Source organism: Oryctolagus cuniculus, chromosome 11 (genome assembly GCF_964237555.1).
Source record: "Oryctolagus cuniculus chromosome 11, mOryCun1.1, whole genome shotgun sequence".
NCBI lineage: Eukaryota > Metazoa > Chordata > Mammalia > Lagomorpha > Leporidae > Oryctolagus > Oryctolagus cuniculus.
Window position 1 is genome coordinate 70,607,015 of NC_091442.1, and position 15,295 is coordinate 70,622,309.

A 15,295-nucleotide genomic window follows, 5' to 3' on the forward strand; every position below is an offset into this window, starting at 1 on the left:
CAACAGCGCTAACAAATTGCTCTACGGTTTGTCTCTTTAACCCTATTCCCTGCATCTGGAGCACATTTTTAACGGCCTTAATTACCTCTCTTTGTCCCTGTGCTTGTCCCATATGGCCCCATCTATTGCTTACTGAGGATTACAGGTAGTGGGTACTCACCTACTCCTCCACAGTATCGAGCGGCAGCTTCCTTCCTTTTTCAGGGTTCCTCATGCAGTTCTCTCCTATTCAGGTCCCTGTTCGGGCGCCACCTGTGTGGGCTAGCCGCACCAGTCAAACAGAACCTGAAGGAGGGAGTGGGAATGAAAAGAGGAACAAGGGCACAGAGAATGGAGCCAAGACAAAGAGCTGATCAAGGCTCATTTATTCCAGCGTCTCAGCGATATTTATATACAAAACAGGCGGCACATCAAGGAAGCACGAAAGGTCAGCAGGCATCAACACATGCAAGCGACTTCTCTGCTTCTCTGCAACACCAGCCAATTTCCACAGAATGCTTTTGACCACCATCCTCCTTGGCCTTGACTTGTCCAAAGGCTGCCTACATCTCTCATCGCCTAGTGGGATAGTAGCCTGATGTCAAGATTGCCAAGAGGGCTGGGATCAGCCACAGAAAGGGATACAGGAACTCCCAGGGCCGAAAGGGAGAAGAGGGTCTTCAGTACCCCTTGGGACACAGTGCACACTGCCTAAGCACCTCTGTTTTCCTGTGGTGAAACCTGTGGGAGACACACAGAGAATAATGTATTCAACAAAGTGTTTTAATTTTAAAAACCAAGAGACTGTCATTTCTGATTATTACAGGTTCAAATGCTTTCATACAACCCAGATATGCCAAAAGCTGGCTGGGTTTATTGTCAATAAATGAACTCATCTGAACTTTCAGGTTGCATCCTGCTGCTCCATGGGGTTGGGGAGGAGTAAGAGAAGAAGGGTAAACGATTCAGAGTCCCAGCAGGAAAACATGGCACATGCCTATGGGACAACGGAGAGGAGTTTAATAAGGGATTGGCTTCTGTTAAGGTGTGGAAAGTTTAGGGAAACCAAAGAGAAGCGGTGCAATGCCATGGGGTTAACAATAACTACAAGCCTTTGGGGGCCAGGATGGAGAACAATTTATGGGAAAGGAGAAAGGGAGCTAAATGAAGAAGGGCTGTACCAGGAGCTGGGGCTTTTCAGAGAAGTAGCCTCATGTTCTGGATGGCAGCCTGGCAGGAAGGCTCCCCAGAGAATCAATACCCTGACCTTTTAAACACTAACCCTTCAATCTCCTGCTAACTTCTCCTTTAGCCAGATGAAATCAAAAGCCAGAGAGAAATCATGCATGCCAGGCAATCCATCTATGTCAGCCTCTCTGGACACAAAGAAACATGAAAAAAGAGTAGGAAACCAGATGGCCAAATGGGCACAACTGGTTCTTTTTGTCCTCAACATCCACTCTTGTCTTTATCCTGGTGGTGATGGAAAAAAAAAAAAAAGGTATGTTTCCTACTCAAGAAACACATGGAATCTCATCAGCTACCAATATATCATAAGAAGGTATTGTCAGTGTGGTCACATTCCCACTAAAATATTAGACAACGCAAGTACTCTTCATATAAGCTGGAATAGAGGAGAAGAAAGATCAAGCAACTCCCTCAGAGAAAGCATATCAGCTCTGCATCTTCTTGCATTGCTGTCCACAGACCAAAATTTTTTTTAACTTTTATTTAATGAATATAAATTTCCAAAGTATGGCTGATGGATTACAATGGCTTCCCCCCCATAACGTCCCTCCCACCTGCAACCCTCCCCTTTCTCACTCCCTCTCCCCTTCCATTCACATCAAGATTCATTTTCGATTCTCTTTATATACAGAAGATCAGTTTAGCATACATTAAGTAAGGATTTCAACAGTTTGCTCCCACACAGAAACATAAAGTGAAAAATAATAGATGATTTTTTAAATGATGATGAAATCAGATCAGACCTATTGTCATGTTTAATCCCAGTGAGAGTCAAGTTGGGAATTGATAATTTTTTTAACAGAAGATCAGTTTAGCATACATTAAGTAAAGATTTCAACAGTTTGCACCCACATAGAAACACAAAGTGAAATATACTGTTTGAGTACTCGTTATAGCATTAAGTCTCAATGTACAGCACATTAAGGACAGAGATCCTACATGAGGAGTAAGTGCACAGTGACTCCTGTTGTTGACTTTACAAATTGACACTCCTGTTTATGGCATCAGTAATCTCCCTATGCTCCAGTCATGAGTTTCCAAGGCTATGGAAGCCCCTTGAGTTCTCCGACTCTTATCTTGTTTAGACAAGGTCATAGTCAAAGTGGAGGTTCTCTCCTCCCTTCAGAGAAAGGTACCTCCTTCTTTGAAGACCTGTTCTTTCTGCACAGACCAACATTTAATAACTTTGGACTTCACTCATTCCATTTCCCTTTACCCTCTGTCTGCATCTCAGTGGGATGAAGACCTTCATCTGATAAAGTGACTTAACCCTTCATTCCTGTAGAAGTGAATTAGAAGAACCTAATGATCCTGTCTCTTTGGGGTTGATGCAGTTTTCCCTTGGTGAGACTCTTGAGCGAGGGGATATTACAAGACATCCTAGTGACTCCCCATTGTCCAGTTACTGTCCACTTAGCCCTCGTAGTGTAGCAGCAATGCGATTTCCTCTTGGTGGTCAAGATCAGTCATCTCAGTCTTATCCACTTTTTTTTCCATCAGTGACCAGGACACTTGGGTTTGCTCTGGTCCCAGTGGGACTCACTTGGAAGAAGAGAGGAAAAAGCTCAAAACCTTATTTTCTCTATAAATAACTACAATTTCATCATCCCTGAGGTCTAATATTGATATTTCTCAGCATTTGGAGCTCAAACCTGAAAGTATAAACTCCTCGTGTGAGTGTGCAGTTTACATAAGTGCTCACCCCTCAACACCAGACGTGACCAAATCCTGCAGGAACTAGGCAGGCAACTGGTGGGTGACCTGTGGAATAAACCCAAGGAAACTCTTCAGGCTACTAACCCTTGACTTCTAACTCTTACTGACTCTACAAATGACCTGTAGAATCTCTAAAAGCCCTTCCCCCAAGAAATGGCTCCACACTGGCACCCTTTGTCTATCCTTCTGGGTAGGGCTAGTCCAACCTTTTTCTCTACCTCTGCTCTCTCTTCTCAGTACCACTGTACAAATGTTAAAGACACATGATTCACTCTCGCTTCCTCTCTCTTTCTCTCTCTCCCTCTCTGCTCATCTTCCACCTCCAGGACTTCTCTATCAGTGTGAAACTTCACTGGTAGTAGACACAGACAGCTTCCTTGTTATTGTATTGCCTTGTTTACAGGAAGACCAGAGAACATCCTCCCTAATAGCCTTGAAACAACTACAACAGGTCCTTTCCAACAAGACAGGATGCATGTATTTCTCCCCAGCAATCCCACTTCTTTCTCTTATCCACAAATTGCTAATAACACTGAGGGATTCCTTTTGATGCCCTATCTTTCCTTATGTGCAGAATCAACACAAATACAGGCAATACAACAGGAAGTCTTGAATCACATAGACGGAGCTCAATGAGCTCAGCTACTTGGAGTTATAATATATTCCTGCTTCCATTTTCTTTTATTTGTAAAATGGGGATAATACCAAGAGTTACCTTATTTTACTTAGAGTCAAGAATAAAATTATGAGAGTGATCACATGACGGTGATGATATTCAAGGAGAAAAACCACCAGATACAATACTTAGGATGTCCACGTGTTTATTAAGATCAAATAATAGCTTCATAATTATTGTCAAAATATTAATATTAGAATTTTAATCAAGTGGTAATATGAAACATCATTTCTATAAATAAACTCACATAAATAAAATGCATATGTATAATAATAAATACATTTATAAATATAAAGTATTGATTATAGACACATGAAGTTATTTGAGATTTTTTTCCTAAAGGAATGGGAAGTAATCTTTTTGGTGGAAATAGATAATTGCTTAAAAATAAGTTATTTTATGTGTATGAAACACTTGTTTCAAGAAAATGTCATTGATAAATCACTTTTTGCTTGGGAAAGCTACCTTCTGGTCTTATGGACAAAAGTGGCATCGATTTCCTTATGAAGTAAGGAGAGGTTTGTTTGGAATCTACCTACGAAGAGTTTCCAGTTTTCCTTTTAGTAAAAAAAAAAAATCTCTCCAGAAACCTTATTGAGATTCTTAACAGGCACGAAGGTGAGTTAACTCATTTTCCAGCTTTGCTCCGGTGAAACGCAGGCAGTTCTCAGGGCCATAAACAGCAGATCCAGTTCTCCAATTGCTTTGATCTCTCCACTCTCTCCAAGCTGGGAAAATAAGAATACAAAAGTATTTATATCAGATTTTCTAAAGAGAAACAAATTAGAGGCAAATGGTATGATTAGCTTGCTGGATATAGCAAACAAGTTTTAGTGTACTTCAAAGGAATAATAATAATAATAATACCCTTTTAGCAGGCGCCTAATATGATTTGGCAAAGACCTTAAATTGTGGCTATGTGAGCTGAGAGGGCACCAATAGGCATCCATCTCCATTGTACCTCACACTAATGAAGTTGTGGAAGGGTGTGTTAATTAGGTGGATGGACTCTTTCTGCAATGGATACGTATATTAAAATATCACATTGTATGCCCTAAACATACACAACTGTTCTTTGCCAACTAAAAATAAATGGAAACACTTAATGGGGGGAGGGGTATAGCAGAGGGTTGCCCACATCTTCCTAACCAGAATAAGCAGATGGAAGTTATGCTGAGATCAGTGGATCCTGAGTACCACCCACTATGGCTTGCCCTGCCACGTGGTCCACTACAGTCTATGACCAAGTATTGACAACAATTCAGTTCAAGCAGCCTTGAATCAAAAGTGCACATTTATCAATCCTTGGGCTTTTTGTGCTCCCACCTTCTTGACAAAGAAAAACAAATAGACTTTCACTTTTGTGTGGAAAACACCAAATATATCCATTCTGGTTGCTTTAATTAACAAAAGCCAGATGCAGGTTTTAATATTCCTTCTCTTCCCCTCCTTCCAAGCTGTGTGCAGATAAGGCTCTCAAACTCAGTGGGAAAAAAAAAATCAAGGTCAAAGCATTGTCTTCTGAAAGTCTCCTGGTCTGTTACACCTACTCTGGATTATTTCAGGAAAAATCCCATCTGGCATCTCATATCAGAACACCTATTCCAGTCCCAGCTGTTCTATTTTGCATCCAGCTCCTGGCTACTGTGCCTGGGAAAGCAGCAGAAGATAGCCCAAGAATGTGGGCCCCTGCCACACATGTAGGGGACCTGAATGGAGTTGCTGGCTCCTGACTTTGACCTGGACTGGCTCTGACTGTTGCAGCCATTTGAACCAGTGCATGGAATTATCCCCCCCACCCCACCCTGCTCTCCTTCTCTCTGTGTCATTCTGCTTTTCAGGTAAATAAAATAAATCTTATTTTTAAAAAAGAAGGAAACACCCCATCATCATTGTCCTCTATATTTTGTTTTCTTGATCTCCACCATCCCACCTTTCCATCCCTTTGATTTATGCCAAAAGATTTATATTTATATATAAAAGACTCCCAAGCCTATGAGGAATTGTCGAGCTCATTGGGCCTTATCATGTGTCCTGCATTCTACACTGCTACTACTACGCCAGCCCTCCGCTTTGATCTCCAGTGACTTTGATCATCCCAAGACTCCCCTCCCAATTCAGACAGCTCTGACCAGTTTTTCCACCCATTGAGTTCTCCCTTCATAGCCCCTCTCTCTCTTGCCTGTACTCCCTGAAGCTACAAAGCTACAATGAAGGCAACACACCAACATCCTTCCATATGGCAAACCACTACACTTGTAAAATTGGGTGCTCTCAAGATGCTCAAAACAGACTAAGGGCTTTAAAAAACATCTGTTTTCCCACACAGACCACCATGAGATTTGTGCCTCTCACACTTTACTTTTCTGAGGACAACTAAGTAAGCTGACCTCAGGGATTTTTTTTTTTTAAATGAGAAAAGCAAAGCCTGCCTTGGGCCTGCCAACATTCAATCCTTCATGTCTAGGGAACAGTTCTCTAGCGAGAGGCCTAAGCATCACCATGAAAAACCACAAAGCCTGCAATTATCAAAAGAAGAAACAGTCATAGCCATCAATATGTGCTCAAGAAGAAACACTTTTTCAAAAAACCAAGATAGAAAAAAAGGGCTTGAGATTAAGCTAGTGACTGAAAATTCCATCAACTCAGAGCCCTGCTGTTTCTGTGTATGTATTTGCACCTGCTTGTAAAAGCATCGCTTTGACTGCTGCAAATCATTCCTCTGGTCTGGGGTGAGTGACAGCTGCTAGAGTGAGCCTTCCACAAATGGGCGACCTAGTGGTACCATTCGCCATCAAAATGTACACCAGCTCATGGTTGAAAGGTGGTAGCCAGGGGTTTGATAAGAGGGAAGGAAGAAACCAGAAAGCAAGCAAAGGAAGAGTGGAAGAAAAGAATTTCAATTCAGACTTTCATTTCACTAGAATGAACCCATAACTAATATTTTCACTTTATTTGAAAAAATATAAAAGAAACCAGGGCCTCTCTAGTTTTGCTTTTAAATGAAAATCCATTGTGTTATTGGCTATTATGTCGTGATAATTCAGTGAAAATATCAATGATTCAGAAATTCGGCCTATATGCAAATTCAGTTCTCTTGTTACTGTCATTCTGGGTTTCAGTTCACCAAGTTTCAGAGCATCAAATTAATGGCCTTCTAAAACTGTTTCAAATGAGTTTGTCCTCAGATCCTTTTCTGCTTTTGAACAAGTGCTTCTTCAGATTACATGAGTCCACAGGAATATGAAATTTCCCTAATAATCACTTACTCTAAGTCTAATACTTAATATTCTCCCAGGCAAAATGCAGGACTGGAAGCCAGGACACCTGCATTCTAACCATGGCTCTACCACTGGCTTCCCCAAGAACATGGGGTGGTAAAAGTAGATGACCCAGCCTGCACCATGGCTCACTAGGCTAATCCTCCCCCTGCGGTGCCGGCACACCGGATTCTAGTCCCAGTTGGGGCGCCTGTTCTGTCCCGGTTGCTCCTCTTACAGTCCAGCTCTCTGCTGTGGCCCTGGAAGGCAGTGGAGGATGGCCCAAGTGCTTGGGCTCTGCATCCACATGGGAGACCAGGAGGAAGCACCTGGCTCCTGGCTTCAGATTGGCACAGCACGCTGGCTGTAGCGGCCACTTGAGGGGTGAACCAACGGAAGGAAGACTTTTCTGTCTGTCTGTCTCTCTCTCACTGTCTAACTCTGCCTGTCCAAAAAAAAAAAAAAAAAAAAAAAAGTAGATGACCCAACTTCCCAGGCATTTCTAGAATTCTATGACTTGTAAAATTTGGAAATATATGTATAGATAGATGATAGATTAGACAGTAGAAAGACGACAAAGACACACATCTAAATATACATGCATCTAAGCAATCCACTTGATGTTAAAAGACTCAAGTTTTAAAAAAATCACAAAGTGAGAGGAAAAAATAAGAAAAGATAGAAAAGCATTGTCTCTCCCACTGGCTGACTTAGCAGTAACAGATATCAACGTCACCTGCTTCACTGTGTCCTTCAGCTGCTGCACATTCCGCTGGATATGCTGGTCATCGCCTTCAATATGCTACGAATTGAAAACAAGAGTCACTGTGTCAACGTTGCTGAAATGCTGTGAACCTCAACACGCATCTGAGGTATGTGACAATGCACCTGGATTCAAAGCTCTTACTAATTTTGCCCACAATGACCTACATCTGCCAGTGACCTGGATTTTTCTTCACTTTTCAATGCCCTTGGACACTAAATCCTGTCACTTCTCTGACAGAGAGAGTATCTCTTCTCTTTAGGAAAACCTACTGTGCTTTAAGTTGGTGGAAAGGGTGTAACGGAGCATGCAAAATCTGTTAGGAATAAAACCCTAGCAGGACCTAATCAAAACTGTGTGCTCAGTACAAGAAACGTTGGTAAAAGCGCTATGCAAAAAAGGTGGTTCCCCCCTCAGTGAAGAGCAGGGCCGCTCACCCTGCCCACTCCGCTCCAACCTGTTGTCATAGTTTTCAATGTCCAAGGGCACCAAGTTGACCCTCCTCTGATTTTGTCACTTCACATGACTTTAAAAGGGGAGCAGTCTTCGCCCACCCACCACCACCGTTAAACTCTGCCACTTTCTCCTTCTTCTACTTTCTCCTGGCCATCCCTGCTCCAACAGCTTATACTCAATGGGGCCGTTTTCACATCTAGACCTTTTACAGCTCCCAACACCGTTCTCATCCTACAGAACCTCAGTTGCTTCCTGTCCAGGGACAAACAAATAAGCCTTCTCTACACTGGTCTCCCAGGCCCTCTCACCACCACAAAAGCCAAAATGTAAAGCAGATAAAACAAAAACAAAGCTTCCATGATTCCAACTGACTCTGAGAACAGGGAGACACTTCACTGCCAGCCTAGGGGTAGGGGAAAGGGTGAGGACTGTGGGAAAGGAGCTGGATATGAGGGAGGCGGAAGGAAGGTGGTCACAGGTAGGTGGACACAGGCTGAGAAAACTTACACATTGGCTGAGATTGTTGCTAAGCTTGGCCAGGAAGGACAGCACCTGCTGCATGTAGGGCTGGAATCTATCAGACTCGGGGAACAGCACTTCTTCAAGGGTAAAGTTGAGCACGTGCTTCAGCAGATAGCAGTGGTCTTTCTCCTGCAGGTAGAAGCAAACAGCAAGGGTCACGTCAGGGGACACCCAGAAGATACAAACCCTCCACCCTGCTGATCCAAGTACTGCTCATTACAACAACAGCTTACATTGACTCCATGGAACAGCTCATTCCCAATAAGACGAACATCTGTGTTGTTATCTGCCGAATTGGCCTGGAAGAGAAGAAAAGGCGAAATTGTCCAGACATTGAAGAGACAGAAGACAAGTCTGTAAGTGGAAATATGCTCCACACCCTTTCCCCTCCATAAAGACTAGACAGAATGCAGATGCCTACTTGAGTTTCCATGAATACACAGAGGAGTAAAGGACAGAATTGATTATCAGATGTTCTACTGAGTGACTCCTCTTTGGGTAAAACTCAAGGTATGTCTCCTTAAGGCCGAAATGAAAGGAAAGAGTCCTGGTAAAAAATCAAATCCCTGAAGTCTTTGAAGAGCCATAAAAAAGTATCTCCTTGGGGGGGGGGGGATAAATGATGGCTTCTTAAAGATCTTCAAAATGTTCTGAGGGACATCTCGAGAACTACGTGGGTTCCAAGAAGATACGGTGAGAAAGACAGACTGAGATGAGTACCTCCTTAGCCAGCATGAAGGTGAGGTTGGTGATATAGGAAGTGAAGTTGGACTCGTCCAGCCTGCAGTGGGAGCTGATGGGCAGCGCAGCTCCTCCGTGTGCCACCAGGGCCATGAGCAGGAGGCCGCTGGCTCCCAGAGTCCCCATCAGGAACGAGATCACAGACTTCTGCAGGGCAGCCATTGCAGACAACTCCAACTCGAACAATGGGCGAGCGGGCAAGGAGAACCTGGTACCCAGAGAACAAGAGGCAGAGACAGCGGGACGGAACGAACTTAGCAGAGAGATCCCACACCACAGAAAGCAGTTGCACCAAGTTTGCTCAGACACTCACCTGTCTGGGTGATTCTGCTTGTGATGGGCAAGGTAGAAGAGACTGCTTTTATAGCCCCCCAGGACACCAAATTTTTTTATTGTGAAAAATATGACATCAGCAATTATCTAATTTCCAGTACTGTTTTCTGAGAACTACATAACCACCCTCGGAGCCCACAAAACACCGCCTCCCAACCTTCCCAACGTGAGACGCATTTCCCTAAAACGTCACTAGTAAGGCCCAGAGGGTACTTTTACAGACAAATCCCAGAAATTTTCTCAACTCTATATATTTTTTCAAAGAAAAGAATTGCTTTGTCTTAGTAGATTCCAGATTTAGTATAACATTCTTTGATCTCCGGTAGTAACTGAGTAAGCATTTTGGTCATGGACTGATCTTCCTATCAGCTTTGTAGATTCTTATCTTGTTAGAGGTGACCAGAAAAAGAAATGACCCATATGTTGTATTCTTTGCTTTCAAATAAGCAGTTATGACAGATTGGAGATTATTTCATGTTTTAACATAGTTATGTCTTTTTTTTAACATGCTGAATCCTACACCAGACTAATGTTTTGTAAAAAATAATAGCTAATCTCATTACTGGTTTTTTCTACCTTAGGGCTCTTGGAAAATGATCACAACAATTTTAGTAGATGTAAAATATGATAAAAATCATATCACTGAATTATAATTGATATCAATTTACGTTTTGAAATACAAGTACTGAAGAATATGATCACCATTTTTTAACATACAGATGATCTTTTAATACAATACCATGAATACAGTAATTCACCTTGATATTCTTCTTTTACTAATTCTAAGCAATATGCAAGTCTCAAAGTAATATTTTCAAACAATCTTTTAACAATTTTAATTGTACGTATGCCTGTCTGAAGAAGAGATTCTGAGATGTCTTAGTGGTTCCTTGTTGACTTTCGATGGTTGAAATACATTGAGTCATAATATAAGATCAAAAACCCAGGCTGGAAACTCTCCCAGGGAGTGGGAGCAGGGAGCAGGCACAACTACTACCAAAATGCGAGTGTCTATTGCTAGGGGGAGGAACGTGAGTTAGTACAAATTAGTTTCAGCAGGTTTTTCTCCTCAAAACTAGTACTTATAAGAGTGTTTGTGATCATTTTTTGTTTTGAAACACCAACCCCCCCCCCCGGCCTCGCATCGCAGGTGCATCTAGAATTTCATAAAATGTTCAGGCAGGGCCGGGGCCAGAACGGTCTCGTCACTGAAGCCCAGCTCGCAGCGTCGTCTTGCGTTCGCGTGGTGAGATGCCTAAGAAGTCAAAACCTATGCAGATCCAAAACATGCGTACGCTTTTCCTACAATGTGGCTAAGGTATAGCATTTGTAATTAATGTTCGTTAATTTCTGTGCATTTTAATATTCTTTTATAATTATGAGCCTTTTAATAAATTTGTTTTTACAGACAAAAAAAGAGTGTTTGTGCTGGAAGAATGGATACAAATAATTGTAAAATCTTGACCGTTTTGTAAAATGGCATAGACCTAAGAGAGGGTCACAGAGAAGGATCAGAGCACTGTGTGGACACTAAGCATTTGGGAAGGTGGCCTTAGGGAACAGATGCAACAGGGAAGGTAGAGACAGTAAATAAAACCACATGGTCTTGTTTATATGTGGAATCTAAACACAATGAACTCACCAAGCAGAAGGTAAAAGGATGGTTGCCAGGGGCTGCAAGTAGGGTGGTGGCAAACTGCTGACCAAAGGATACAAGAGTTCATTTAGACAGGAAGTATAAGCTCAACTCATCTATCGTACCTCGTGGTGATCACAGGTAATAGCAATATATTGCCTACCTGAAAATCCCTAACAGCATACATTCCAAAACAAGTTTCTGAGGCCCTTCACATGTTAGTTAGCCCTGCTTACCCTCCACAATACACACATGGAGCCAAACAACATGCTGCATAACAAATAGATACCATTTTATTTGTCAATTAAAAAGTCAAATAAAATATTTTTTCTCTAAATTAAAAGGAAAAATCTAGACCTGTTAAAAGTGTTTGCCTGGTTTTGTTCATAAGAAAACATGAGGAAACTTTATCGGGTTTCCTATCATGTGAGACGCAGCCATTGTTGCCTGGAACACTATATAATTCTATCAGTACAAGATTTAAGCTATTCTGTGTGTAAAATAAGCTCTCATTGGCTTGCCTAGGAAACTGAAAATCATGTATTGTTTTGTTCCCAGGGAGAAGTAAGTTTTGGTATCATTGAATCACATACCTTTGGGGGAAGAATCCATCTCTTTGAACTTTGTAACTCCAACACTTAGAACAGTGAATGGGAAGGAATCAATAAGAGCATATTGAATGAGTGGACAAATAGATCTGTGAATTTAAATAATGCATTTGCTGTCTTTGGGAATTCACTTGGAGGTAGTTGGGGGACTTCTAAAATTGAGGTTTATCTAGTCCTCGTTACAAACTTCATTATCACGCCCAAATAAGGAATAAATGCTGTTAAATAAGAATAAAATGTCAGAAAATTACAAAGCAGTCTTTAGTAACAAAAACGTCTCTTATACATGTTGGGCTCCTGATGGAGCAATCTGTGGTTAGACAGGGTAAATGGAGCCAGGATCTAAGGTTTTAGTGAACTTAACCAAACTCCCTAAAGTGAAAATCTACTGTGGGGCTCTGTGTGGACTTCTGAGCAGTTATATCAGGAATCTCAAATGATACACCATGGCAAACAAGTACATATTTCCATGTGCTAAGTCCTTTCAAATCACAATGGGCCTTCTCTTCAGTTGTCTCCTCGTGAACTTGCAAGTCTCTCGAAGCCATTCCAGACGAAGGGCCACCGCCCCACCCACCACAACCCCAGGCCTCACCAGACTCTACCCATGCTCTTGGATGCGTGCCATGCTGGACCTGCCGGGAAGGGCTCACTGGAGCCCCCAGCCAGAGGTTGGCTTTTGCTGTCTCATTCACTGCACTAGCCCTAGTACCCAGGACAGTGCCTGTAATACAGCAGGTGATGAATACATACTCACTGACTGCACAAATCAAAGTACTTCCTAGGGAAGGTATTGTGCAGCAGGTTAAGCCACTACTTGGGATGCCCACATCTCATATCAGGCCAGTTCAAATCCTAACTCTGCTTCTGATCTGGCTTCCTCCCAGTGCATCTGGGAAGCATCAGATGATGGCCCAAACACTTGGGTTCCTGCCATCCATGTGGGAGACCTGGATGGGGCTCCAAGCTCCTGACTTCAGCCTGGCTCAGCCCCTGGCTGTTATGGGCATTTGGAGAGTGAACAAGTAGATGGAAGACCTTTCCCCACACCATTTTCAAATAGTTGAAAATAAATAAATAAGCATTTTTAAAGATACAACTTTATTTTTTATTTTTAATACTTTTTTTAATTTAATAAATGTGAATTTACAAAGTGCAACTTTTGCATTGTTGTGGCTTTCCCCTCCCTAACCTCCCTCCCTCCCGTAGCCTTCCCATCTCCCACTCCCTCTCCCATCCCACTCTTCATCAAGTTTCATTTTCAATTATCTTTATATACAGAAGATCAACTTAGTATATACTAAGCAAAGGTTTCAACAGACTGCGCCCACACAACCGCACAAGATATAGAGTGCTGTTCGACTAGTAGTGTTATCGTTAACTCTCATAGTAAAGCACATTAAGGACCGATATCTTACGTGGGGAGCAGGTGCACAGTGACTCCCATTGTTGATTTAACAATTGACACTCTTATTTATGTCATCAGTCATCACCTGAGGCTCCTGCCATGAGCTTTTGAGGCTGTGGAGGCCCCTTGAGTTCACCAACTCTGAACTTGTTTAGTCAAGGCCATATCACAGTGGAGGTTCCTTCCTCCCTTCAGAGAAAGGTGTCTCCTTCTTTGATAGCCCGTTTAAAGATACAACTTTAAAAAAAACTACTTTCCAACTTAAAAATCCACAACTAGAAATGCATTATTTGAAATACAATTCTAAAAAGAATATTTACAGGTAAAAATATTTGTAGTCAGCATACTCCTCAGTTCAATGTACATGGTCATTGCTTCATACAAATTTCTGTGTGTGTGTGTACGTGTGTGTGTGTTCCCACCCTCATCATTCTCCTCCCCCCCTCACTAACCCCTCACACATATCCCTACCCTTGCTATAGGCCATGGATCTAAAATGTTCAACATGTATTTCTGCATACTTGTGCATCCTTGTAATATATGAAGTGCTGTTGAGTATATACAGGTATTTTTATGGGAATGGTTCTCTTTCTTACTTTTTCACTCAGCATGATGGTCTTGATATCTCTCCATGTTACTGTGGGTGGCCACTGCTTCCAATATGGCATTCCAGAGTGGGTATCCCCACATTTTATTTAGTCATTCCCCTTGTAATGGGCACCTAAACTGTCTCTAATCATCTACCCCACAGACCTTGAGCACTAAGCAACCTCACCAAATCATTTTTTAATTTACTTACATGAGAAGCAGAGAATCGGATAGCAACAGAGAGAAAGAGCTTCCATCCACTGCTTCATTCTCCAAATGCCTGCAATGGCTGGAGCTGCGAGTCAGGACCTCAATCAGTGAGTAGCAAAGACTCAAGGACTCAAGTCATCATCCGCTGCCTCCCAGGGTCTGCATTATCAGGAAGCTGGAACTGAAAACAAAGCTGGGACTCAAATCCAAGTAGTTCAATATGCCATGCAGCTGTTAAGTTATTTTAATACCATTTTTGGATAATACTTTTGGAATAGTTATCCAAGAGTAGGTGCACCGAATCACAGGGATAAATTTATTGACTTTTACTAAATACTGCCTGATTGCTCTCCAGAAAGACAGTACTAATCTCCTGTCTCACATCAGTGAGCTACATTTCCATTTCCTTACATCCTCATACTCTCTTAGTTTTATCCAGCTTTACTTTTGCAAGCCTCTTGTGGTTCAAAATGGAACCCCACTACTGCTTTCATTTGCATTTTTCTGCGTACACTTAAAGCCACGTGAGTTTCCAACTTTGACAAGTTGGCTAGATTAGTTGCCCATTTCTCAAGGCAACTAATCAAGAAAGCTTTGGTGGTTTTCGTTGTTGTTGATTCGTAAGAGTTCTCTGTGTATTTGAGGTATCGCTCTGTATTTTGTTGTAGTTAAAACAAACAAAATGTTCTGCTTTTTAACTTGGTCCATTTGGCCTTTGTTGAGAAGGAAACTTAATTTCCAAGATATTATTATTCATGGTAAGATTTGCACTTTTCTAAGCTTTGTTTAAAAAGCCTCCCTTCATCTCTATTTCACCCTATGTTGTATTCTAATTATTCTATGGTTTTCCCTTTCATAATTGGATCTTCATTTTTGGAAAAGATTGAAGATAAAGCATCCAGTTTCATTCATTTCCATGTGGTGAGCCAGTTTTCCCAAAACAGTTCACTAAACAATTAATCCTCGATCATACATGAATTTTCCATATGTATAAGTAGTTACTTCTGATTTATTTACTTTATTCCATTCATTTATGTAGTTTTCCATTTGTGTTCTTGCAGCCAATTCCATATTATCAGTAAAAGTCATTGTACCTAGAAAGGAAAGCTACCCCTTTAGTTCTACTTTCTGAGACTCACTTAACTAATCAC

At 41.8% G+C, this 15,295-nt stretch overlaps 1 protein-coding gene across 1 annotated transcript; it reads right to left on the reverse strand.

The window, feature by feature from the left end:
- Positions 1-2,240: 2,240 nt before the first annotated feature.
- On the reverse strand, positions 2,241-13,041 carry IL22 (interleukin 22). Its single transcript, XM_002711248.5, has 5 exons — positions 9,341-13,041; positions 8,854-8,919; positions 8,606-8,749; positions 7,616-7,681; positions 2,241-4,347 (listed from the first exon to the last, which is right to left on the reverse strand). Exons 1-5 carry the CDS (start codon positions 9,521-9,523, stop codon positions 4,243-4,245), a joined length of 564 nt encoding a protein of 187 aa, XP_002711294.2. The 5' UTR covers positions 9,524-13,041; the 3' UTR covers positions 2,241-4,242.
- Positions 13,042-15,295: the final 2,254 nt, after the last annotated feature.

Excerpts from the sequence above, each read along its gene's own strand:
- IL22 (XM_002711248.5), bottom strand. The coding sequence starts at position 9,523 with ATGGCTGCCCTGCAGAAGTCTGTGATCTCGTTCCTGATGGGGACTCTG. Across the intron at positions 8,750-8,853 it reads AGCTGTTCCATGGAGTCAAT|GAGAAAGACCACTGCTATCT; the intron begins GTAAGCTGTTGT and ends TTCTACCTGCAG. Across the intron at positions 7,682-8,605 it reads GCAACAATCTCAGCCAATGT|CATATTGAAGGCGATGACCA; the intron begins GTAAGTTTTCTC and ends TTCAATTCGTAG.